Source organism: Coffea arabica, chromosome 1e, assembly GCF_036785885.1.
Source record: "Coffea arabica cultivar ET-39 chromosome 1e, Coffea Arabica ET-39 HiFi, whole genome shotgun sequence".
NCBI classification, from domain to species: Eukaryota; Viridiplantae; Streptophyta; class Magnoliopsida; order Gentianales; family Rubiaceae; genus Coffea; species Coffea arabica.
In genome coordinates, this window is record NC_092311.1 from 50798640 (window position 1) to 50824338 (window position 25699).

At 36.6% G+C, this 25699-nt stretch overlaps 4 protein-coding genes across 5 annotated transcripts; 3 read left to right on the forward strand and 1 right to left on the reverse strand.

The window, feature by feature from the left end:
- Window positions 1-4375: 4375 nt before the first annotated feature.
- LOC113712563 (glyoxylate/succinic semialdehyde reductase 1) lies at window positions 4376-8894 on the reverse strand. The gene is made up of 8 exons (XM_027236049.2): window positions 8497-8894; window positions 7720-7830; window positions 7524-7625; window positions 7180-7281; window positions 6518-6633; window positions 5365-5443; window positions 5119-5289; window positions 4376-4852 (listed from the first exon to the last, which is right to left on the reverse strand). Exons 1-8 carry the CDS (start codon window positions 8605-8607, stop codon window positions 4769-4771), a joined length of 876 nt encoding a protein of 291 aa, XP_027091850.1. The 5' UTR covers window positions 8608-8894; the 3' UTR covers window positions 4376-4768.
- A 3450-nt stretch (window positions 8895-12344) lies between these two features.
- Window positions 12345-17363, forward strand: LOC113712571 (MLO-like protein 1). Of its 2 annotated transcripts, none has more exons than XM_027236058.2 (14): window positions 12345-12621; window positions 12965-13022; window positions 13187-13395; window positions 13804-13920; window positions 14002-14062; window positions 14405-14499; window positions 15233-15307; window positions 15408-15496; window positions 15640-15689; window positions 16025-16065; window positions 16323-16532; window positions 16619-16686; window positions 16806-16866; window positions 16966-17363. In XM_027236058.2, exons 1-14 carry the CDS (start codon window positions 12493-12495, stop codon window positions 17158-17160), a joined length of 1458 nt encoding a protein of 485 aa, XP_027091859.1. In that variant the 5' UTR covers window positions 12345-12492; the 3' UTR covers window positions 17161-17363. The 2 variants fall into 2 exon arrangements, with proteins under 2 accessions (XP_027091859.1, XP_071917831.1); XM_072061730.1 differs by having other exon boundaries at window positions 12487-12621; window positions 12928-13022.
- A 1982-nt stretch (window positions 17364-19345) lies between these two features.
- On the forward strand, window positions 19346-23044 carry LOC113712580 (adenine DNA glycosylase). Its single transcript, XM_027236066.2, has 7 exons — window positions 19346-19881; window positions 19958-20017; window positions 20537-20656; window positions 20734-20831; window positions 21334-21875; window positions 21983-22089; window positions 22683-23044. The coding sequence occupies exons 1-7, from the start codon at window positions 19369-19371 to the stop codon at window positions 22782-22784; spliced, it is 1542 nt and encodes a 513-aa protein (XP_027091867.1). The 5' UTR covers window positions 19346-19368; the 3' UTR covers window positions 22785-23044.
- Window positions 23045-23745: 701 nt separating this feature from the next.
- LOC113712596 (uncharacterized) lies at window positions 23746-25667 on the forward strand. The gene is made up of 6 exons (XM_027236082.2): window positions 23746-24216; window positions 24324-24405; window positions 24586-24809; window positions 24935-25007; window positions 25107-25289; window positions 25414-25667. The coding sequence occupies exons 1-5, from the start codon at window positions 24109-24111 to the stop codon at window positions 25259-25261; spliced, it is 642 nt and encodes a 213-aa protein (XP_027091883.2). The 5' UTR covers window positions 23746-24108; the 3' UTR covers window positions 25262-25289; window positions 25414-25667.
- The last annotated feature ends 32 nt before the right edge of the window (window positions 25668-25699 follow it).

Sequence of the window (25699 nt, forward strand, 5' to 3'; positions counted from 1 at the left end):
CACATCATCTTGTTCTTTCAAGCCAATAACCAATCCACTAGGTTTTTAGAAACGGGTTCTCTTTAGGTCTAGCAAGGTAGTTATTGTTCCCTAACCAATAACCAATCCACTAGGTTTTGAGAGACGGGTTCTCTTTAGGTCTAACAAGGTAGTTATTGTTCCATAGCCTGATCAAGATAGATCCTTCCGCTGCCTGATCAACTTGGTTCTTCAAGACAGGTTCTTGTTGGGTCGAGTTCGTATCATCTGGTATCAGAGCTTCGGCTCTTGTTTCAGGTTAATATCCTTTTGTTTTCTTTTGTTTTCTATTTATTTTTCTAACAAAACCCTAGTGGATTGGTTATTGGCTTGAAAGAACAAGATGATGTGATCATCTTGCCTTGAACACCACAAGTATCCAAGCTAAATACTTGATACTGTTCAAGAAGAAACTCAAGTTCCATCGAGGAACTCCATAAAAGGAGACAACTCTCTTTTTATTAATTCATCTTCAATATCATGTCAATAGTTAAATAAAGTTGGCTATTTATAGCCTTACAAGACTCAAAACCCTAATCTAAATTGGAAACAATACAAGTTTCCTTATTTGACTTGACACAACTTCCTAAATAATTTTGGAAGTAATTAACTACTTTTCTAAAACTCTAATTCAATTAGAATAGGAAACTAACTGACTCAATTGGCTTAACTATGGTCAACATGACCTTAGCCTTTATTTCCCTTAATAACTCAAGACTAACTAACAAGTATTGCTGGAAACTTACTTAAATAAATAACAAGAAATAAGCATGACAAATCTTCAATGATTCTTGAACCCGATTGCACCATCAACCAACAATTGAATTTTCTTGAATTTGAAGGGAATCCAAATCTTCATGTTCTCATCAGGATCTGAACAGAAATAGGTCGAAAGTATGGAAAATCGTTCCAGAAATTCGCATTTTAGAGTGACGGGGACAGGGTATGTTTATTGGACCATAACTCCCAACTCACAAATCCAAATCAGGAAATTCTAAAGGCATTAGAAAGCTGGGACATAAGGCTAAAACTTTGATGTTTTGGCCAAGACCTGAATCCACTCAGAACAGAACGAAAATTGAGTGCCAAAGTACCCGTCAGAACTGTCCAGATTCAAAGGCAGTTCTGACGATCGATCTTGTTTTGGTCATAACGGGAGATATGGAACTCGGATTTCAACGCACTTTATACCGTTTCGAAGCTAAAAAAAAAGATCTACATTTCTTATCGTCAGATCGTACGTTATCAAAATGGAAAAAAAATCACGGTCAGAAGCTAACTCAAAACGCAACAGAATCTGATGTTCAAAATAGGTCTGAGTGTTTTGTCTATAACTCAGGATACACTAATCCGATTGACCTAAAATTTGACAGGCATATTCAGGAATTAAGAGGCTACAATTTTCATGTTTTGAGGAACTTCTGAATCCGTACGTGACATCAAAAAAAAATGAAGCCAAAGTGCGGATGCTGAACTGCCCTGATTTTCCAGATTTGCCGGTTTTGCGCGCCGCAACCGTACAGTCCGTTCTATGATTCTTATACCAACTTTTCTAACCACTTTGATACCCAACAACCATACGTATATCAGCCCATTAGTGGTCCGAAATTCTCTCCTTATTTTATCACAAAATTACCAAACACTAACCAAAATCCCTATCCTCACTTCATTCGCACTAATGAGCTTGCTCTAACATCCAACTAACCAAACCCCAACTCACTAGGCATTAGCCAAGCTAAACTATCCTAATGGAGTTTAGGGTTTCATGAACCAAATCTGATTTTACCAAAATCTAACCATACAAGAACAATCAATACATCACAAATCTCATCTACAAATCAATTTCTCAATCAAAGCAACTAAGGAAAACATTAAAGCAAGAAGCCCTAATTTTTTTTTCTTTTGATCGAATTTCCAACAGCAACAAAACACTAAAATTAACCATAAAACTTCAATATAAACATCAAATCCACCATACAAATCCATAATCACAACAAAATACATCAATTCCATAACTTAAAGATTAACAACCCCAAAATTTATCTTTCAAAGAAGATGGCATACCTTCAAATGAGTTTGGTAGATGATCAAATTTCAACAATCAAGCTCCTAAGTTGTTCTCTCAAGCTTCAAAAGCAAGATGAAAGGCTAGAAGATGAAGAACTTGAAGAATTTCTTTCCTCTCTTTGCTCTCTCAATCTCGGCTCTCCTCTCTCTTTTTCTCTCCAAGTCTTGTCTTGTTTGTGTTGTGATTATCTTATAATCCTAAGATAATAAATAGTCAAAGATAATAGGAGATATTTTTAGGCTAACCAATCACATAAAAATGCTTTATTTGCCTTTTAAACCCTTGCACTTCAACCTAGCTTTTATTCTACTCTTACCCTCAAACATTTGATAATCTTTCAATTAACTCCATAGGTCATAACTTAATCTAGTTTAAAACATGTAATCACGCTTAATTACTTCACTAATCACTTTCCTATCTTAATCACCTATACTCAAACATACTTTTTCCATAATAAAAACAATCAAACAACAACTTTTTTAACTTTGGCAAAATTAGGGTTTTTAAACCCCACTTAAGTTTTCTAATAAATTGTAACACTAGTGGTTTGCTAATCTAGAGTTTGCTAACCATTTCAAACTTGCTAAACCTTTGTAACCTAAAACGAATCCTAAACTTACATATGCCAAAACACACACTAGAACACCGACTATAAATTATAGCTCGAACCTACGAATAATAATACATAAACTAGGGTTTTCAATCTTAACCAAGATTAGGGTTTTCTCCTTAGCCCTAAAACCCTACTTTCACCACACCGAATAATAAATAACCCTAATATCAACTTACGAACTGACTGGGGCCTCACAAATTCCCTGATGAACGCACAAATTTTTTGGCTATACAAATCTAGATATATTAGTTGTGTCCATTTTTATATATATTAATTTTCTGCAAAATTATATATGGATAAAAATATTGATTTTCTCAGCAAGATAAATATATGGATGAAAATTTTGTGTGTGTAAAAATATTTGTTTTCTCAACAAAATAAATATATGGGCGGAAATTTCTTGTGTGTCTAATAAATATAAATCAGGATAGTTAATAGTTAATAGTTAATACTCACACATTTAAGTGCACAAAAAGCAACAAGATATATGCCCGACGCAAAAGAGCAGGATTGCTTTCTAAGAAAGATGAAAGAAAAAGTAAAGAAGCAAAGGTGTGGTAAAGAAGGGCCGAACAAAAATTTCCATAACTTCTTAACTCTCTGGGCCCTTTACTTTTTCAGTCAAAGAGACCTCAATGGACCAAACCAGTGTTTTTAAAACCTGATCGGACCGATCGATTTGACCAGTTGAACTGCGAACCGGTCATGACACCGGTCCGGTTGGAAGCTAAAGCCGGAACAGAATAAAAATCGTGAAAATCGGAAAAATCCGGATGAATCGATTGAATCCGGTTTGAGTATTCTTACTCACTTAACTTACCAAACTTACTGACATTCACATTAAAGGCAACAAACTATCAAACCCTAAAGAAACCGCCACTTTTATTCCTCCTCTAAAGTTCCAAACTTTCTTCTTTTGTGAGTTTGTCAAAAACTCTCAATGTTCACTCCTTTCTCTTCTTTCTAGTCTATTATCTTTTTCAATCCAAAGCTCAAACTCCATAACTTACCCACATAAGACGTCAGATGGATCCTAAAGTTTAATTTTCATGCGTAAAGGCCTGGGTGAGTTTTTTTTATGTTTATTTGTCAGTTTCTTCATTTCTTTTGTGGTTTGCATTTTTTTCTTTTTTTTGTCTTTTTTATTTTTGGGAATGGTTGTACCATTTTAACAATGATTCAAAAACAATATCTTCTTTTAGAGTTACATTTAGTCCTTTTTATTGTTCTGTTAAGTTGAGAAAGTGATAACTGGGTAATCACTTTTGATTGTTTTTTGTTTGACAAATTTGAGCAGAATTTTTTCTAATTTTTCTACATTTCATGTGTTGTTTTAGGAATTCTGGTGACATTTTTTTTCTCTATTTGATGTATTCACTTTTTTTGAATTTCTCAAAAAATCCCTGGAATTTTTAGATCTTTCGGTGTTTTTGAATTTTTTTTAACTATTCAAATATCTAATGGATTTAAATTTTGTTTGGAATTTTTGCTAATTCATTCCTTATTTTCCAAATTCCTCGCTTATTTTGTTGTAGTAAACAATACATTAGCTAAGCTAAATTGGTCATGGAGATTTAAAACACTCTATGAATTGGGCCCGAGTTTTTTAAATTTGGATGGGACTTAATTGACAAGACAACTAAGTCCACGGGTAAACAATCAGTATGTGGAAGTACTAAAGGAAACTTGGACTGGCCCAACGCATGCTATGGTGGGCTTGTACATATAAATATTTAAAAAATTAAAAATCAAAGAACCAGTGACCCAAACGGTTGAACCGGAAAAAACCGGAACCAGTCACTCAACCGGGGTCAATCACCGGTCCGAATTTTAAAACATTGGACCAAACCAAGCAATTTCACTGTAGTGGAGTGGTTCATACAGGAAAGAATAGTCAAGTTGTACATAAAAGCAATCTTAGTGGTTGACACAACTCAATTTCTAGAGCAGGAAGGCGTCTACGCTCTTCTGTCCGCAGACATCTATGTTCTTCTGTCCGCTTATCCTTATGCTCCTCACATTATATTCTTTAGCAGCATCGGTGCCCTGAGTCCCTGGTAGGTTCAATATCAAAGTTCACCACCCTTAACTGTCTGGTGCACAGCTGAAAAATCAAGATCCCCTAACCCCAAGTTCCTGGCTTTTTTGAAGGCCTGCATGTCAAATGATAAAGCGTCCATCTAAACAACATAATTATATCTGGATTGAAAATCTTATTTGAACACGTAGTCAAATGCTTCACTTGGCAAACTCCACAATGTGGATTCTATAGTTCACATTATCTGCTTCAATACTAAGGTTTTTCCTACAGCAATCTAACATATCTAACTTCAAAGCCATAACGAACAGAAAAATGAAAAAAGGAACAAAAATGTAAATTCATTTGTTAACTGAGTCACTGAGGTGAAGAATGCCTTACCTCGTTAGCTGCAGCTGCAACTGGCATTGAAATTGCATTTTCATCTCCAAGGGCAAGAGCCAATCTCATATCCTTCTGCTGATGTTTCAGTGGAAAAGCAGGGGTATAATTATTTTGGAGCATTGTAGGTCCCTTCATCTTGAACATTGGGTTGGCAATTGCTGCAAGGTCCTGATATAAAAAAAAATGGAAAAGTAAGTGGAGAACTAACGGAATGTGAGAAGAATCTGCAGTTAGTTGCCTCACCAAAACATCAAGAAGAGTTTGAGGGTTCAGTCCACTTCTATCGGCCAATTCAAGTCCCTCTGAGAATGCATTCATCATACTGCAAAGTAGCAAGGACCAAAAATCACTGACCAACACTAGTGTTTCTTATGACAACAGCTCCACAAAAGCATCCATTTTTCTAACGTGAAATTTTATGTGCCACTATTTGCCATGCATAATTCCAAACTCAACATGCACACTTGCTTTGACCTATGTAACCCAAACTCAGGTACGGCACTCCCGACAACATAGCTACTCTAGTGTAAAAGGAAGAGTAGGATATGGTAAGGCAGGGAAAAGTGAAGAGTCTGGCTAAGATAGGCTTTGGTAAGTGACTGAAAAGGTAAAGATGAAAATATCGTAATCATGAATTGGCACATCAGACACAACTAAGTATTGTTTTACAGGTTCTTAAGGGCATAAACAGTTTGAGAATGGATTTTATTACCACCAAGTTATTCATACTAATGTCCGCTAACATAATAGAAGAGCTGATATCTCACTAATTGATCTTCATTGAACCTTGGAAAACTGTCTTTCAAATAAAAACAATTAAGCCAGATATAATTATTGCAGTAAGAAAGTCTCATAAAAAGTCATATTACGTTTGTCCAGGATTTAAAACTCAGATTATTACTTATCATCCTACCGCTTCCCAAACCCACTGACACACTAGAGATTTCATATTCGCTTATTAAACATTATATTCAAGTTTGAAATTGGTAAAAAAATCAGGCATGATAGTAACCCATTGTGGTTCAGTCTGACAGTAGACGTCATACTTTACATTAGCTGGAAATTTACAACCAGGGTTGCCACTTATCCATCCTCCTGCTGCCCAATCACATGCCCCTACCCCCTCGTGGTGGGCAAGAAAATAGACTGGATGCTAAGACTCCACATAAGGAGATGTTGCAGAAATATGAAAAGGGAAAAGGGAAAGCTCACCAGCAGCTGGAAATAGTATGTTGCACATACAATTTCAGTCATGTTCGATTTCAGTAAAAGAAGTACTTCCAATGTTCTATTTAACTTACCTTTTAAATATAAAGAATGATTTTTGTAATGAATTATTCCCAAGAGCACAACTCAGAAGTGTATAATCTACAAATGGAAGTTAAGTATAAATTACCTGCCCATTATCATGTTGACGACAAGTTTCATTCTTGCTCCATTTCCAACATGCCCTAAAAAGAATGATTTCTTTCCCATGACATTGAAAGCGGGAAGTGCTTCCTCATACAATGCCTGCATTAATATAATTCTTTTATTAGAACTACTACCCGTGGTGTGACCAGAATTTATATCTAAAATCCATCTGTCATAACTTCATCTCTTTCTTTATGGCCTTCTCATAGCTCTAATCACTAAATAAAAATCACAGCATATAGATGAGAACTTGTGATCCAATAATTCAACCAATGATAAAGCAAGATACAAGCATTTTTTTGTACTCAACAAGTTCTTATCAGGGATAGTGCACAATTTGCTACAAGGATGGGAAATAGGAAATGGTGGGAAAGGGAACAGTAAAGACACAAGAAGCACTATTCCTCGGAATAAAGACCTCCTCATTTAGTTTAAAATGTCTCAAAGCTGAATAGTCATCCTTGTATGTTGGCATAAACAGCGTTAAGGGGAGAAGACCTTTTCTACAAATCTTATTTTATCTTGAATAGCTAAAATGAGATACATAACTGGGGAAATTGTACAGTAGATGCATTCTAAATGTATCGAAAACTAATGGAACAAAAATCAAACAAGTGCTGAGGCATCAAAAAATAATAAATCTACCTTCTCCCCAGCAGCAAGGATGACTAATTGACCATCTTCAGCAGGTTTCTTGCTACCTGAAACTGGGGCCTCAAGGAAATGACCTCCCTTTGATGTAATTGCCTGGAAGCAAGGGAAGAGTGCAGATTTTGGTAATTCACCAACAAATATAGTCAAAATTGAAGAATGCAACAAAGGGAGTGCGTGTTTCCTCCACTGACATTTACTATAGCATAATCTTCTAGAGTCACAAATTACACTCCTTTAACAAGACAAGAACTGTTACTTCGGTCATCTACTAGGAGTGGTTCTAAGTTCACAGATTTTGACCATACAAAGAAAGGCCAAAAAATTGATATCCACACCTCACTGATCTTTGAAGACGTGTCAGCATCGACAGTTGACATGTCAATATAACCTTTACCAGTGCAAATATGCTCAAGAACACCATCTTTGTCAAAAACCACCTAAGAATCAATCAATATATGCCATTAGAGATAAAGAGTTCAAGTCTCAACTTGAATAACTTGCTAAATGTTGACTTTTATTCTTTGGACTTACAGAAAGAGCTGCAGCAGGGTCAGACAACATTCCAATGGTATACTTGCATTTCTTCACTACTGCGGCAGGAGTTTCTCCAACAGAAGCTCCATGCTCCACCAATTCATCACACTGCAAGGCATCAGTTAAATATTGAGGAACTAAAAAGGTTTTTATTGCATTCAACAGCCAAGCATAAACGATTCGTGGGCCACAGGAAGTAAGTTTGTATTGTTTTTCATGGCTTCAAGTAACAAGCAAAAGCCACGATACTGCGTGCCGCATCATAATCAGTTGATTAGCTTAAGATTTCTTTTTTCTGGAAGGTCCATAGTCGCTCTTTTGATTTTCAATGCTACAAGTTTGGTTGGAAATCATACCAATGAAACAAACATAGACGAGTGTTACGATAATTAAACCAAGTGAGCCACTTTCATGCGCTACAAAAGCCGCAAGTATTAAAAGAATTAGAACAAGGAAGAAAAGGAAAACTTGTAAAATCTCATGTTGGAAGATTTTTCCATTCTTTCGGACTAGTTAAATATCAATCTATAAAAGCGCACACAATCAGGTCGAGAAGGACATGTAGCTTCGAAATCATTTTTCTTGCACTCTTAACGCAAATCATTCATTACACATCATCCAACAGCTCAGTTTTACTATATCATTTTTTTTCTTTATGTTCCAATCCAACAACCAACGCAACAACCTAAATAAATCAATCAATCAATCAAAATATGATCATCATACTTAAATATGTAAAATCTACACATACATGGAGAGAAAAATGAGTAGTACCTTGGAAAGGGTACGGTTCCAGACAGTGAGCTTAAAGCCATGCCGGAGCAAATTCACTGCCATGGCCTTCCCCATAATTCCCAAACCCAAAAACCCAATTTCCTCCCCCATATCTTTTTCCAACCCCAAAACTAATTACCCCTCTCTTCCTTGTTCACTATCAATGGTGTAGTGGCCAAAGTATAGTAAACTCTCTCCTCTGTCCTCTGACCTCTCCTCTGCTGTAATACACCACCACCACCACTACTACTACGATGTAATACCACCAAGAAAATCCAACTGAATAAGGACTAGTGGCCAGCTATAATAGTGTTTCTGCAGTTTTCAATCCAATATGAATTGTATATCAATGCAGCAAAAGTAACGTGATGATAGTGATGCAATTTTATATTTAATCACTGTCATCGATTAGGAAAAACAGGAATAATATATATTATTATCAGATTGTTTTTTTGTTTTTGGGGGGGTTGATGAGGGGTGGAATCTGACGGATCTGTGCCACGTCAGTGTCTGTTTTCTTCCACTCGTTTTCTCTCTTCGTTGATTCGTCGGTTTAGCCTCTGGTCTCCAGTGTTACGGCCTTACGGGAGGTCACTCTGCAGCTGAGGCCAGCGATCTGCTGTGGCATTCTTTTGTCCAGGAATGTTGCAACAACAATGAAATACCTGGACCTGACTGACTAGCTTGCTAGATCTGGGCCCGTTGATGTGTAACTTAATTTGGTCCATGGGCTGGATGTAAGAATTGATAAATTCTTTGTTTGGTTAGACTGAATTGATTCTAAATTTACGAGCCCAAGTCTTTCACGGTGGCCGTAGCCGGTAGCCCAGGATCGTGGAATTGTAATGTTTAATTCAGCAATTGTGTCGGGTTGCGGTAGTTTAAATATATTTATCTATTTATTTAATTTATAATATGCAATAAGTTATTAGATTAAATATTTTATTTTTCTTAAAATATAAAGGTTATTTAAAAGTATCGAATTTAAATTTTGGTTGAAAGCATTTTTAACATGAAAAGTTTCACCCCTTATGAAACGATATATTCATTAAACTCTTTTAAAGTACTTTTAGTACCAAAAAGTGCTTTTTAACTAAAAGTGCTATAACTCCAAACAACACTCAATTGGTTGTGTCAAGCATCTTTTTTTTTTTTGGGTTTTATCCGAATCTTGAATTAGCTTTCGATTTCAGCGCACAGCCTTCTTTGATAATGGAGTGTCGTTATCATTTGTTTCTTTTTCCTTTTTTTTTTTTTGACGTGACAAGATTTTTGCTGTCTCCCCGTACAAATTAACTATTGATGATCGAATTGACATACAAATTAACTATTGATGATGATCGAATTAGAAAATCATTTCTACTTTAACAGCGCAACAAATGGGCGGTGGAAAATAGCTGGAAGAAGATTGACTCATGGCGGTAATCCGGACTGATTGCGGGAAAATGCACATGAGACATCACCGAATCAATCATGACTAATCAGTTTGAACAGTAGTAATTGGCACACTACTACTTTGAGCAAATTAATTGTTCATTTTGGGACGGTTGGGATTAAATTAGTCGTTTTGAGTTCTAAAGAATTTGAGTTCTTTACCAAGAGACGAGAAATTGGGCAGCTTATTTTACGTCAATCTGGAGTAGGGGTGTTCACGAATCGGCTGTACGAGCTCGACTCGAGCTCGAGCTCAAACACAAAAATATTAAGCTCGTTGGCTCGCGAGCTCAATTATATATATATATTTTTTATTTTTATTTTAATAGTAAAATTACATATATATTCTTAATATTTTATTATTTGTTAAAAATTATTATTTTATTTATTTTTTATTTTTTAAGCTCGTCAAACTGGAGCTCGAGCTTGACATTTTGAGCTCGTCAAGCACGAGCTCGAGTTCGAGCTTCACAAAATTAACTGGAGACTCGGTTCGATTAGGCCAAAGTTTGACTCGCCCTTAATCTGGAGGGCCGCATGGCAACCATTCATCATGCATGACGCACGTTCTATTGGATTTTTTTTTTAAAATAATAAAATAACAAGCCAAATAAAGAACCTTTGTCTTGCTCGAACTCCCCCAGCTCCGTTCTCGCGGTAGCTTGAATGGACTCTTGCGGTAGCTTGTCGTAACAAATGCGTTTAAAAATATAAAAAATCTCATAAACCTCTCGTTATGGCATACATTTTTGCTAGTTCTCTTCGCCTGTTTGGTTTGGAACTATAACGGGAAACGTTTTACTAACCAGTTATTTGATTTGCAAGAAAAGTCAAAAGCGGAAAGTGATACTCCGTGAGGTAAAGTATAACACTTTTACATTTTATTATGTAATTTTCACATTAACTTATCAAACAACTAGTTCAAATTTCATTAACTTTAGAGCAGATAACATAAATAGTCACCAAACTATTTCAAACTCCACATTTTGGTAACTTCTTGTTTGGATTGCGATTTTTTAAGAAAATTTTTTACACGTGTTTTATAAACACACTTCATGATCGCATTTTTACCTTGCATACATCAAATCATCACAGCATATTTTTCTATACAAACTCCAAAAAATAGCAATTCAACTTGCCTCACCATTTTATGTTACCAAAATGGCTGTTTAACTAATGAATACGTCCATTTTTCATTACTCAACTAATGAAAACGTATATTTTCCATCGCTTATTTAATGAAAATGAATACTTATTGGACCCAAATTGCACTTTAAAATAGTTGGATTACTATTTTGACTAGATAAAAAGTTTAGTGATTAAAATAAAAAATATTTGAATAATCTAATAACCATGTTTACCATTTGCTCTTAGCTCTAATATCCCTTGAATATCCTTCCAGACTGTCATATTCATTTAGGACAACCCTAAAGCATTGTTCAACTAAACGCTTGGTCAAAACTTGAACAAATTTGGATCGCACATTGTAAGCTTTCGAACACATTTATAGAGAGTTTGAAGTCTAGATCCCTTCCATAATCTAACTACTCATGACAATGTATCAAAACTACAAAATATGCAGGTTTTTTTTAGCTAAATTTACTGTTGAACACGTAAATCACACGGTACAAAATTAAATTCATTTATCTAGTTTTCCCATAATGAACGAATTTCTCATAGAATTACAGACATCTATTGATGTTTTCGAGGAAATGAAGAAGAAAGAAGAAGAAATCCTATAAGGCAGGAGCTTAATTTGGGGTATCCATAAATCCAACAGATTCATAGATATCATACCCCATCCTACAAATTAAAAGTTGTGTTTGAATTGCAATGTTCTAAAGGTCAAAAATTGATTAAGAAATGTGTTCTCTCTCATTTAAACAGCCCGCCCTATCCTATCCCAATTACGACTAATCGCGTCTAAATCGTGTTTAATTTAGTAGCAAAAAGCGTGTATTAATTTCATTAATAAATTCTTTGCATTAAATAAGGTTACGATGTATGTTGCCCTTGCTACAGGCCACAGCCCACACTTGCAAATACAAAAGTTAATTGATGATATAATATTCGTCTTAGCGGCAAAAAAAAAAAAAAGGAAAGGCCCCAGTATTCAAGTGTCGCCGTCTGAAAACGGCTGTCGTGTCTCATTGAAATCTCACCAGCATCTATCTCCACCTTCCGATGGAATAGCCGAATAGATTCACCTCACCCCATCTCTACCCTCCATTTCTCACGTCGTTCCAAAGAATAAAAATAAAGGAGCTAAATCTGCTTTCTTGGTTCCTAATTCTAATATGAGTTTTCGTTTTCATTTCCTCTGTCTGTCCCACTACTAGTAGCGTTACTACTATTGGTTTGGTTGATTGATTGACATTTCTTCCTGGGTCCTTTCCCTTTTTCATTTTTTTCCCGGCTTTTTATTGTCTTCCACAACTTAAGAGTTTCACTTATTCGGAGAAATTTTTGTTTCTTTTATCTTTCTATTGTCTTCTTGGGTAATTTGTATTAGTTTGAAAGTTGTGGGTCTCTGCATTGTGGAGAAGAATTTGAGAGAAGAGAATGAGTGGAGGCGGAGAAGCGGAAGGGACGACCCTGGAGTTCACTCCGACGTGGGTGGTCGCTGCCGTCTGCACCGTTATCGTCTCCCTCTCACTCGCTGCCGAACGCATCCTTCACTACACCGGAAAGGTCCTCTCCCTACCCCCTAACATTTCTCTTTTTCCGTTTTTATCTCTACCTGCATTTTTATTTTGCTTCTCAGTGGCCAAAAAACAGAGAGAACGAGGTGGATGGTGTAAGTTAGTAGATGGCTTGGAGAATATAAAGTTTGTATCTATTATGCGGTTCAAAAAATATTTTTTTTTAGATACAGGATATAATACTGTAATTCAACTTCTTGGGGTATGTAAAGGTTCTATTTTTGTGTTTCAGTTGTTGTAGTATCGGTCAATTGTCGGTTTATAAGTGTTTTTTTTCCTTTTATTTTCTTATTAGGTTTTAAAAGTTGTTTTATTTACTGGAAATACTGCAGTATCTGAAGCACAAGAATCAGAAGCCTTTGTATGAAGCTTTGCAGAAGGTTAAAGAAGGTCATCATCTACTACTCTTTTTCTCCAATTTTTTTAATCCTCTTTTGCATTTTATAGTTCTATGGAAAAGAGGAAATTGCTTGTATTTTTCGTTTATGCAGTGGTTCTAGATTGATACGAAATTTTAGTGCATTTTGGATCGATTGATTTATGTCTTGGTGCAGAATTGATGCTGTTGGGTTTTATATCACTGCTGTTGACTGTGTTTCAAGGAAGCATAGTCAAATTATGTGTGAAAGAATCTGTAACGCTGCACCTCCTGCCATGCTCATCGAACGAGAGGAATGGATCTTCTCACACTATTCCGGAAACACCTGCTCATCGGCGCTTACTTGCAGAGGGTTCAGCTAATGCTGGTTATTGTGCTGCAAAGGTAAGCTGTTAAGTCAAGCTTCTTTTATGGTATTGCTGCGATGCATCTTGGGCGAGTATAATGTCTGCTTTTACATGGTCATTTTGGCGTAATTTCTTTTCTATTTCAATAGCTGGTATTTTGGGGTAGTTTACCAGTGTTAGCGTGCATTTTTTTCGTATTGGTAAGTTGCGTAAAGCATGCATCTTGTTTTCTGGCAAGTTATTTTTCTCTTGACCAAATAGCAGTATCACTAGATACTTTTTTTTGTTGGGGGGGGGGGGGGTTATGTTTAATAATTCAAATATTTGGTCGACTAGAACTTTCATTTGTTTAAAACCTTAATCACCTTATTGTACTATGCACGATACCTTGTGCTGAGCTGCGAAATACAGTTCCAGTTACTTTCCCTTTTCTTTTATTTTGCAGCACAAGGTCCCACTGTTATCAGTTGAGGCATTGCATCATCTCCACATCTTTATCTTTGTTCTAGCCATTGTACATGTGACTTTTTCGGTGCTCACTGTTGTGTTTGGAGGGGCAAAGGTAATGATTGAACTTCTACCTTTTCAGCTTCTTGTTGTAGTCTGTTAAAATTCTGCCAGTAATGTGCTTCTAATGATTTAGATACGTCAATGGAAGCACTGGGAGGACTCAATTGCAAAAGATAATTATGACAGCCAACACGGTATGGGCTGTTGCTCATCTGCCTTAGTTGAGGTGTATAGCATTTGAAAATCTCTACAAAATGGTGAAGAACTGGTTATAGTCATAATTTTTTTTTAATTTTATAAATATTGAAATGGCAATTCACAATGTTATCATAAGAGGTCGTATTTGCAATTCACTAAGATGGACTGTTGCTGAAACTTTCCAGTTACAGTAACGAACCCACAACAATACACACTGAACTTACCATATAATGGGGGTTGACCAAATACTGAATTGTCCGATGCTGATTCTCTTCGATTTCTTGTTTGAAATGAACTTCTCTAATCTCGTTTTGTTAATCATGTGCATTTTTATGCAGTTCTTAAACCAAAGATCACTCATGTTCATCAACATGATTTTATCAAGAACAGATTCTTGGGTTTGGAGAGACATTCGAGAATTTTGGGTTGGTTTGTAAGTTATTCTCTACCTGTCTACCCATTAATAGCGTTGACTATTGAATATAGAATTGTTATGACATCTCTATTTTATGGAAAATACGATGCACTTGATGGATTGATGGTATTATTTTGTAAACAATGCTAAATATGGTACCTGCAGTTTGAACGTCTTCTTATCCTAGAATGTTCACACTTACAGTTTGATTTCCTTCTGGATTGCTTTTCTTTAAGCTCAGTGGAAAGAAGATCAGTATGAAAGTCAAGCAAATTGTCCAGCATCTTTTTGTGGTTTACATGCAGTTACTTTTGTCATCTTGGCAAGCTCCCTTTTTTAGGTTTTTTGGGGTCCAAAAACATTTTTCCCTTTTTTTTGGTATAGAAGCATAATATAGAATGTGGGACTAAATATTTTCTGCCTCGCATTGTCTCTCAGCAAATACAGAAGATACTGAGATCATAATACCAGCTTTTTGGACATTGGGATGTTTAAGTTATTAAGGAACATTAGATAGATGGAATAGTAAAATTATGTTCTCTACGTTCAACCAGGAGAAATGGGAGGGGGAATGGGATGTTTATTTTTGTCTTAGTGGTTGTGTCTGCGGAAAAATGTGCATACATGAACAAATTCAAGAAAATTAATATCCATTATCCTTTTCTGAATCATGTGCATACATGAACATATTTTTGTATTAGCATGATCCTGATACTCATTTCTTTTTATGTTTTCGCGTTTGAACTTTCAGCATTCCTTTTGTAAGCAATTTTATGGTTCTGTGACCAAGTCAGATTATGTTGCACTCAGATTGGGTTTCATTATGGTAAGTCACTTGTAAAGCAATGAATTCAGATAATATGAATTTTTGTTATATTTTTGTTGCTTCGTCATTATTATTATGTATGCTGAGCCTTGTCCCCAAGACACACTGCAGGGGAAACCCAAAGTTTAATTTTCACAAGTACATGATTCGCGCTCTAGAAGATGATTTCAAGACTGTTGTTGGCATAAGGCAAGTTACATTTATAGATATAAGCATAAGATTCATGTGGCATGTCTCATATTTTTAGGCGGATCAATATAGACTTCCTTTTGCCCTTCCACTGGAATTGGTCTTGCTAATTAGCACTTGACATCTGATTCTCTTTGCTGCAGTTGGTATTTGTGGATTTTTGTGGTTGTATTCCTGTTGTTGAACGTCAATGGTAGGCTACTTTATCCTTGCATGCATGCATGCATCTTCAGCTCAATATATCAGATCTCAGTACTTGTGTATGTGTCATTACAGGAGTGGTCCGTGATTCTCTCCCTTCTTCCAGTTCTTGTAGAATTGAGCCTTCTATTAGGGTCTCAACTTGGGATCATGATACTTTGCCTCCCCGATTTTCTAATATAGATTTATCAAAATGTTATTTAGTTTCTCTATTGAACTGCTCTTCACGAAAAATTGTCTTTTGCCTGGTGGTGCAGTATTTAAGAGCTTTTCCAAATAAAATAGATTGTTTCCATTTGATTACTCATGTAACTGTTGGTTGTGCAGGTTGGCATACTTACTTTTGGATAGCATTTATTCCTTTCATTGTAAGTGGACACATTAAGATTGTTACACTGTAGTTATCTAAGTTACATATGAACAGATGCTTATATCTTGTAAAATTAGATTCCAGACCAATTGAACTTGTTAACGTGCATGTTGGATTTGACTGCTCTTACATTAAATGCCCGGAGAATCCTCCATTGTTTCTGTCATCACTTTGTGTTGGTTGATTATGTATACTGCACCTGCTTGAGTTGGCATATTTTGTTTGATTGATGATTTTCTGTTATCCGTTTTTCAGCTTCTTCTTGCTGTTGGCACAAAGTTGGAGCACATAATTTCTCAGTTGGCTCATGAGGTTGCTGAGAAGCACGTAGCTATAGAAGGTGAATTAGCAGTACAGCCTTCGGATGATCACTTTTGGTTCCACCGACCCCAAATTGTCCTATTCTTGATACATTTCATTCTCTTCCAAAATGCATTTGAGATTGCATTTTTCTTCTGGATATGGGTAAGGTCATCTTCAACCATCTCACCCGACAATTGAGCTTTCCATTGCCCTGTTTAGTGATGTGTAGAGGTCCCAATTATCTGTAGGTTCAATATGGCTTTGACTCTTGCATTATGGGGCAAGTCCGTTACATTGTCCCCAGGCTCATCATAGGGTAAGGCCATTTACACTTGCTCTCGCCCTTTCATCATTTCGGTGTCATCCACGTCAGTTTCTCGTTGATTACACGGTTTGTTGCATGGTGCTTGATGACACACAGTTTGGTTGTTCCAGGGTTTTTATTCAGGTACTCTGCAGTTACAGCACCTTGCCGCTTTATGCAATTGTTACTCAGGTCAGTTCTGCTGCAATACTTCTGATTAACCTAATTCATGGACGGTTGAGTTTCATATTAACCTGAATCTCTCTGTCTCCTCCAACATCTACAATGTAGATGGGCACCCATTTCAAGAAGTCAATATTTGATGAACATGTGCAAGTTGGCCTTCTTGGATGGGCTCAGAAGGTGAAACAAAAGAAGGGATTGAAGGGTCCACTTGGTGGAGCGAACCAAAGAAATTCAACTGAGGGTTCTAGCGCGGGAGTACAGATGGGTGGAATTGGGCGTAAGGAACCAGAAGATGTATAGCTTCAAATGGCTTCTTGGAGAACTGAAGAGGAATGTTGTACTTTGGGTTTAGTCTAAGAGCATCTTTGTAGGAACTTCGTGTGTCACCATTTCCCGAGTTTGATACTCCGGATGAGCATTATTTGGAATGCCCGAGCCTGAAATATCTGATCCCCAGATGGTATCATGTTTATAAGAATTTTTTTGTTTATTGCGTTTACAAAGGTGCGAACCTGAACGTCATATGAAACTGTGCTTGCTCAATCCAATCAAGAATTCTCAAACAAAATCCCAATTTTTTCATTTTTTCCCAAAATTGACAAAGAACGCGATTTCGAGGACTCGTCAACTTAGGAGTCTGGCGAAGAAATTGTAGGTGAGAGATTTTTGTTCGAGACTACTTATAAAAAAAAAAAATGCAAACAAATTGCTTAGGAGTCCAAATGAAACATGCTGCTAAACCCCAAAAACCAAACAGAAGCTCAAAGGAAAGGACCGCCTTAGCTCTCCTAAACCACAATGTAAATCTGTCGCCCCTGCTGCGACAAATCCCAGCAGCCGCCGCGACCAAAAGCTCCTTTGCAATAATAATAATAATATGTGAATTTTTAATGTCTGCTTTGTTTCTAACACTGAAAAAGGCCCTTTCCACCAAGAGCATCGGCCTCCGGCCCACCTGATGAAATGTCCCAGCTTTTGCGGAGTAGCAATTATTATTATTATTATTATTATTATTTCTTTAAAACTAGCAGGGTATGTATAAAACATACTCAATTTCATACTAGTGGAAGATACCACGACAACAATAATCTTTTCTCACCATTAATTACTTTGGCATTAAAAAATGGGCATGTAAAATTGTGGGCTTTGTAGCCAAGGCCAGTTGCTTGCGTCCTCAATAACATTCTAAATATCACTACTAGTATAAAATTTCGTAGAAAAAAAAATTTATATTCTCCTTTTATATTTTATTAATAGTTCTTTAAATAATAAAAATGGTTATAAAGAAGTGTTATAAAAAATAAAAGCTTTTTTTTTTCATTCCTCCCACCTTACCATCTAACCCAATCCTCTTCAAATAAAAGCATAACTACCATTAAGGTGCATTTTTAACTGAAAGTTTATAATCTATTCAAATGATGAATTTGCTAAAGCTCGTATAAACAATACATGATCATAAAAGTTCAAGAAATACATGAATTTTTTTTTGCATGGAAATTAGCAAAACGTTTACAATAAGATCATTATTGTGTATTAGACACTAATACTACAAGAAATTAATTGTGATTGTCCCAAAGAAAAAATAAATAAAAAGGCCAAAAAGCCTACAATAGTTATCAAATAAAACCAACGCTGCAAGAGCGTGAGTCAAAATTTCATGTAAAAGAATATCTACCATTTTGTGGTTTTGCTAACTTTTGAAGATGAAACTATAGAAATCCGTGAAGTAGAATTCTCATCTTATTGAATTTGTGAAAAAACGTTTTCTATAAACACATTTATTTATTATTTTTTTATTTTACATACATTAAATCGTTATAATAATTTTTTTTTTACAAAAAGTTTTCTACACCAAATCGTTACCCTATATTTTTTTTTTACAAAAATTTCAAAAAAATTGAGACTGATCATTTGTTTAGGCAAACTGGTTGCTCGTCTCATCACTCTTTATTTATCTATTTTCTGTCTGTCACATGCATGTTCTTCAGCATTTGCTCACGGGATATTAAATTGTTTCAAATAATATTTCTCTTACATCATAAACACATTTTTTAATCCATATTTTTATATTCCCAACTACCTTTTTATCTCATATACATCACATCACAAAAAGTACTACAGTAATTATTCCAAATAATATTTCAAATAATACTCTATCCAAACAAACCCCGAGCTTTTTGATGCTTTCCCCATAAATTAATATGGGTAGTGTTTAACAAGTGAGTTTTTTGGATATTTGTCTAAAATTTTACTGTAACTTACTGTAGAAGTTTTTAAAAAAATTTTTGAAATGTGTTTTTTTTAATATTTTGAAGTATATAGTTTAAAATTTTTTGAGGTCACTGTAGCTAGAATTTTTAAAAAACTTGGCAAAAAACTTTTCTGCCAAACAAAGGAGTTTCTTAATGTCTTTTTTTTTTGGTGTATTTAATTTCTCAATTCACAACGTAGAATTGTGAGTTGGAGTTAAAAGTGAAATGAGAGTGGGGAAAAAGTGCATATGCTGATATGCATCGCGCTCACTCCCACTTTGAAATCCGTTCTTCAGCTGCCGGATACATCACGCATTCACACACACTCCGCAACCGCCGCACTCCGCCCACAACTGTATCTATGGACGATATCATTGGCAATACCCAGAACACCGTAGCTCCTTCCGACCAGAGCAAGAAGAAGAGACCTCGACGAGTTGTCAGACCAAAACCCAAGTCGACCCAGGTCGAAAAATCGGACGACATTGAAGATATTAATTTCACCAAAGACGAAACGCTGGAAATTAGGGCATCGCTCTTGAAATGGTACGACGAAAACCAGAGGGACCTCCCCTGGCGAAGAATCAGCAGCAAAGGAGAGGATGAGGAGGATAATGAGGATATGGAGGAGAGTGAGAAGAGGGCGTATGCGGTGTGGGTTTCAGAGGTGATGCTTCAGCAGACTAGGGTTCAGACTGTGATTGATTATTTCAATAAATGGATGACCAAATGGCCCACCCTTAGTCACCTTGCTCAAGCTTCTCTTGAGGTCTGTATTTGCTTTGATTAGCTTTAAGTTATTCTCTTTTTTCTTTCTTTGGCTTAAAATTGTGGCTTTGTTGAAGGAGGTGAACGAGATGTGGGCAGGCTTGGGGTACTACAGACGAGCTCGTTTTTTACTTGAGGTCAGCTTTTTATTCACTCTACTTCAATTGCTTGATCAATCTCCAATCAAACATGTCAGATTTTAGCTGATTGATTTTTGAGTCCTCCTTGCAGCGAGGGTACGACCAAGCTCTTTCTATTTTTTATTTTTATTTTTTAATCTTCTTCTTCCTGATATAGTTTTGGCTCGTGTTAGAGAGCGACTCGTTGGTTAGCGGGTATACTTGTTTGTTTCTAAGGCGTAAATTTTAATTTTGCAACAATAATGTGTACTTGTACCTACTTTGTTGCATCCCAGATTTTTTTTTTCGGAACACTTTTTTGGGATAAAGTAGGCAATGAGGAGGTGGATGACACAATGATGAGTTTGCGGAAGAAATAATTGTCCATTAGGATGTCTTTTGCATCTAGGGTTCTTTGACAACTTGGTGACTTCGTGTTCTGCATGTAGAGTGTTGGTTTTGTTTGCACAATAAGCTTCTATATAATCAAAAGCAGATAGTATTTCTCTTATATTTTGCAAATAGAGTTGTGAGTAGGGTGCAAAAATGATAGTTGAAGAAGGAGGTGGATTTCCAAAAGCAGTTCCTGCTCTTCGGAAGGTCAAGGGAATTGGAGAATACACAGCTGGTGCAATTGCCTCAATTGCATTCAAGGAGGTGGATAACTTTTTGGTTTTATTGAACTGTATTCTATACCACTTTTGTGTTTGCTCAGTAACAAATGAACTACATAGGTAGTGCCTGTTGTTGATGGGAATGTGGTCAGGGTCATTGCTAGACTAAAAGCTGTATCTACAAATCCAAAAGAAGCTGTAGCAGTCAAGAACACGTGGTGAGGTTTTGCCAATAAAACAAACATGTTCTCTTTAAGCTTTCTTGCATGTTATTGCAAACTAGAATAAGCTCTTGCTCTCTGTCTGAATTTTTACTCATTAAAAAAAACCACGTTCATCCAAATAGGTTTCCCTTCTTTAGCCTAAAAGGAAAATATCTCATGGCATTAACCAATGATGTCTTGTCTAGAATCCAAAAAAGAGTTTGATTACTCAAGCTCTTTGAAATCTAATTTGGAGAGAGTGACAACAAAATTTATGTTTGCATTCTGTTTTAAAGGTTGCTGTTACTTGTTTCAAAGTTTAGTATTGTCACTATTTTATTTTGTAACTAAGATGCTATGGTTTCTGAAGTAGTAATAATGGTAAGAAACTTGGACAGAAATCTGGGTGCTTGGAATATCTGCATTTTTCTTTGGCATAACAATATCATACTTTTTGGAGTATGATTACCTTCGAAACAGCATATGTAAAGATTAATGGTAAGCTTATTTGTATCAGGAAGCTTGCAGGGCAGTTAGTGGATTTATGTAGGCCTGGAGATTTCAATCAGGCTCTTATGGAACTCGGTGCAACAGTTTGCACACCTTCAAGTCCAAGTTGCAATGAATGTCCTATCTCAACCAAATGCCGTGCTCTGTTGCTCTCAAGATGTCACGACTCTGTACAAGTTACTGATTATCCAATGAAAATTGTTAAGGCAAAACAGAGGAGTGACTTTGCTGCTGTAACTGTTGTCGAAGTACTGGAAGGTCCTCGTATGAAGGATGAAGCTCATCCTAACAGTAAGTTTATTCTTGTCAAGCGGGCAGATAAAGGTCTACTTGCTGGCCTCTGGGAATTTCCTTCTGTTTTGTTGGATGGAGAAGCTGACTCAGTCACCAGAAGAGATGCAATTGACCATTATCTGAAGTCGGCATTCGATCTTGATCCTACAAAGTCCTGTGATATTATTTCAAGGGAAGATGTTGGAGAATATGTCCATGTCTTTACCCACATTCGTCTCAAGATGTACGTAGAGTGGATGGTGTTACATGTAAAAGGTTAGTCGTCTCTCAGCCTTTCTCCACCTTTGCCAAAAAATAATTATGCATTGCTGAACGTCCAGTTTTATTCTGATATATCATTTTCTTTCTGTTGACATAATAAGGTTTCAAGAAACTTTGGAATAAAAAGCAGGGTGAAGATGATATCAACTGGAAATTTGTTGATCGGCAGACTCTATCGTGTATGGGATTGACTTCAGGAGTAAGAAAGGTAACATCAAAAGATAATATTGCACTATACGTTTAGATAGCTGGATTGATTGACTTCAGGAGTAAGAAAGGTAACATCAAAAGATAATATTGCAGTATACGTTTAGATAGCTGGATTGAAGAAAACAATCTCGTCTTTGGAAATGTGACAACTTACTAAATCATTTTCAGAAGGAGAAGACCTGAAAGTGGCTTGTGTAAACAAATGCCCAAAGACCAAGTAAAAAGCCTTGGGGCAATAACAGATATCAACAACTACTATGAGGCAACCCTAATATCTCCAATGTGTTTGTCTTGGTTTTAGAGGCTTGATTAGTTATTAATATTTCTTTCTGTTTGCCTTCAGTAGTGTTGGTTGACCTGTTAAGGCAAAGAGTTGATCTACCTGAATAAGTGCCATATATGCACTATCTGTTTTGGTAGCATCTATACCATTCTTGATTGAAGTAGTATTTCTTCGTTAAAAATATACTTAAAATATTCATTTTTGTTTGGTGTATGAATTTTATCCGTCTTTTTTGCATTTTTTTTATTGTATTTTTGTCAAATTTTGAAGATTGTCGTCTATGACTAGTAATTTTTTACTTGATTTAGGTCTATGGTATGATTGAGAACTACAAGCAGAGAACGTCGAGTTCCCTCCCAGCAAGAGCAAGGTCAAGAAAAGGGTCTGGGAAGTCAAAAAACTGGAAGTAGCAGGTTACCATTGTTTTGAACAGCAAGAGAAGACAATGTCCATAGCTGAGATTTCTTTTGGTAGGGGGTGATTGCATTGGATATTGAACATGACAGACAAATCCTAGTTTATGTCTCTGCTTCATTCTCTTTTTGTATTGTCTGTGGGTGAGTCGTAATGCTTACTCTTAAATCTGTTGAGGGGAACCTTCAGAATGTACTATCTATGAGATCATTTTGTAGGTATAGAGTGTTTTCAAGATATCCATCCTTATTGGCCATAGTTGAAATCCATTTTAGTTAACGTTAACAAATGATTTAGATTAATCTGAGTGCACACTTGAAGAAAAGCAGATTTTTCGTCATCAAGCTGGTTTTCCCACTGAAGTGTAGAAAAGCATTGAAAGGGACCAAGTTCTTCCACTTCGGAGATTTGAATGGGACACTTTGATCTGGGGGCGAATGTCAGTGCTCGTACAGTTCTCAAAGAGTAAAGATGTGAATAAAGACAGGCTTTTATTGACAACTAATGGGATGAACGTCTTTTATATGGTTGGACATAATTCTCAATATGGGGCCGGGCTGGCTGTAGAGCAATTGAAGAGAACACAAAAAGAAAAAAAAAAAACATTATGGTTGAGTTGTTACATATTGGGCAATGGGATTTTGTTTTTCTTGGGCAACGAAGAATTTGAGCAGTATTCCTTGTTGAGATGTTTCACAGAAAACGTTTCATACTTTTCAGGTGGAAATAGTTCAACCTAAAATCGTGGCGCTTTACCTAGACTTGTTCACCTTTATCTTGGGCGAACCTAAAATCGTGGCGCTTTATCTAGTACGCGCGCCAGATTTGTTCACCTTTATCTTTGGTGGGGCTTTAGTTCTTTTGTAGTCTTTACAGCCACAATTTCATCATAGCCAAAGCGGTGTAAAGATTTGACTGCATCTTTTTGTTTTTACTGTTTTATGTACCAAATATTAATCGTGAAGGGAACTAGTGGCCATTTATTCTCTGAACTCTGAAACAGTGTGTGGACGACAAAGTTCTCTCTTTCGACGAATAATCAAAATTCAAGAAAATTACAATTCGTTTCTATGGGTTTGGTTCTCCCACTGCTTCCTGCTTGTCTCTGTAAAAGCTTTCCTCCCGCTGATAACTAAAAGATTGTGTCGTCTCGTCTCTTACAGATAACCAGCCAGTTACACCTCCCTCTCACCATCGGGCCGGGGAGGTAGCAAAGAGAAGACACCAATATTGAAGCACTTAAGATGCTTCATTAGTTATCAGAAACTAAAGGAGAAATTTTGGCCACCGGCTCTGTCTCTCTCCCAGGTCATCCAAGAAATGACAACAATGGCTGCCACAGCAGGAGGATCAATTGCAGTGTCCAGCTTTATTTCATCTTCTAATTTCAGCCAAAAAGCAAAACCCACCTCCACACTTTCACTATCGGTACGTCAAACATTTATTTCTTCATTAGTTTCAACGCTCTGGTCTGCTGCCCGCTGGATTCTTCTGCTATTGAATCTTGCTCTGAAACTAGATTTTGTGTTTGTCAGATGGTTACTAGTAAATCCTTAATAATTAGCCGCAGAGTTGCCTGTTTTGCCGTTCAAGAATCATCCGCTGCGGCTGCTGCAGGTGAATTTTCTGCATATAATACTACTATTGGTTTTACTTTCCTTGGTGTTCTTCTACTATGATTTAGTTTCATTCTCAAGCATGCCATTGCACGACGCTCTATTCAATTCAGAGAGTAGGACTAGTGTTCCTAGAACTGGTCTTGCCTTCCGCATATATATTCACAATTGTTAAAATCAGTTGCTGCTGAAACAAAGGAGAAGGAGGAGGAGAAGCAGGAGGAGGGTACAAAAGAGGCAGCGACGGCTGAAGCAACAACTCCTGCTGCGAAAAAGGCTCCAGCAAAAGCTCCTCCGAAGCCCTTGCCTCAGTTGATGGAGGAGGAAGTCATTCCTTCGCTGACAGAAACTTTGGAAGCGCGAGAAGATATTACCCAACTCGAGCTATCTTTTCAGGACAACAAGGTCTGTTCTGTATCGTGCCGTAGTAATTGGGCTATCTTCTTGTTTTCCAAACGTTCAATCAACAACGGGAAAATCTCAACATTCGCTAATTTTGGAATTTTTGTTGATTGATAAAATCATCACAGCTGGAAGGTTGTTTCCTGAAAAAGGGCTTTCCTTATTCATTTTGGGCATTCTTCCCCGATGGCAATCTAACAGGTAAGAGCGTTTAACCTCTTTGTTTACAGCATTGCGTCGGTGCAAAGTAAAGCTAAATTTGCGTTCGAAACAAATGACCAAACTCTTCTGTTCAAACAGGCCCCAGAGGTTTTTCCCTTTCCTCGTATGGTTCAGGAGTAAGCACTGTGGAGCCTTTCCTCGTTGATGAGAAGAGAATCACAGCAAAGCACGTTGTGTTCTGGGTTCGAAAGCGTTTGGCTGCTCAAGGAATCATCCCTGTGTGGAAAGAATGACACTCTTCAGGCAATCAATTCAAGAAATGTACGATACATCGTTTAATTTTAAAATTTCTAATTTTGGCTGTTGACATCAGAGAAACCCACCATTTACCTAAACACTTGTTGATAGAATATCTTTAATTCATTCATCATTTTTGATCGTCAAGGAGCTGGTTCTGATCCATCCAGCTGACAGCTGTTTCGTACCCGATTGGTAAAAGACGACGTGTTTCACCACCTTCAAACCAGGGCTTCCCCATTTAGCTTTTATATGTGCGGTACCGCAAACATGTGGCATTACAATTCGAAAAAATGCTGCCTATACTTATCCTTCTTTCATGCTGAAGGGAAAAAAAAATTAGGAAGCTATCTTTGATCCATAAAACCTATCTTGAAATTCTTAAAATTATTTTGTTTCTCATTTCGACGCGGTTTGGCCAAAGTATTTGCAGC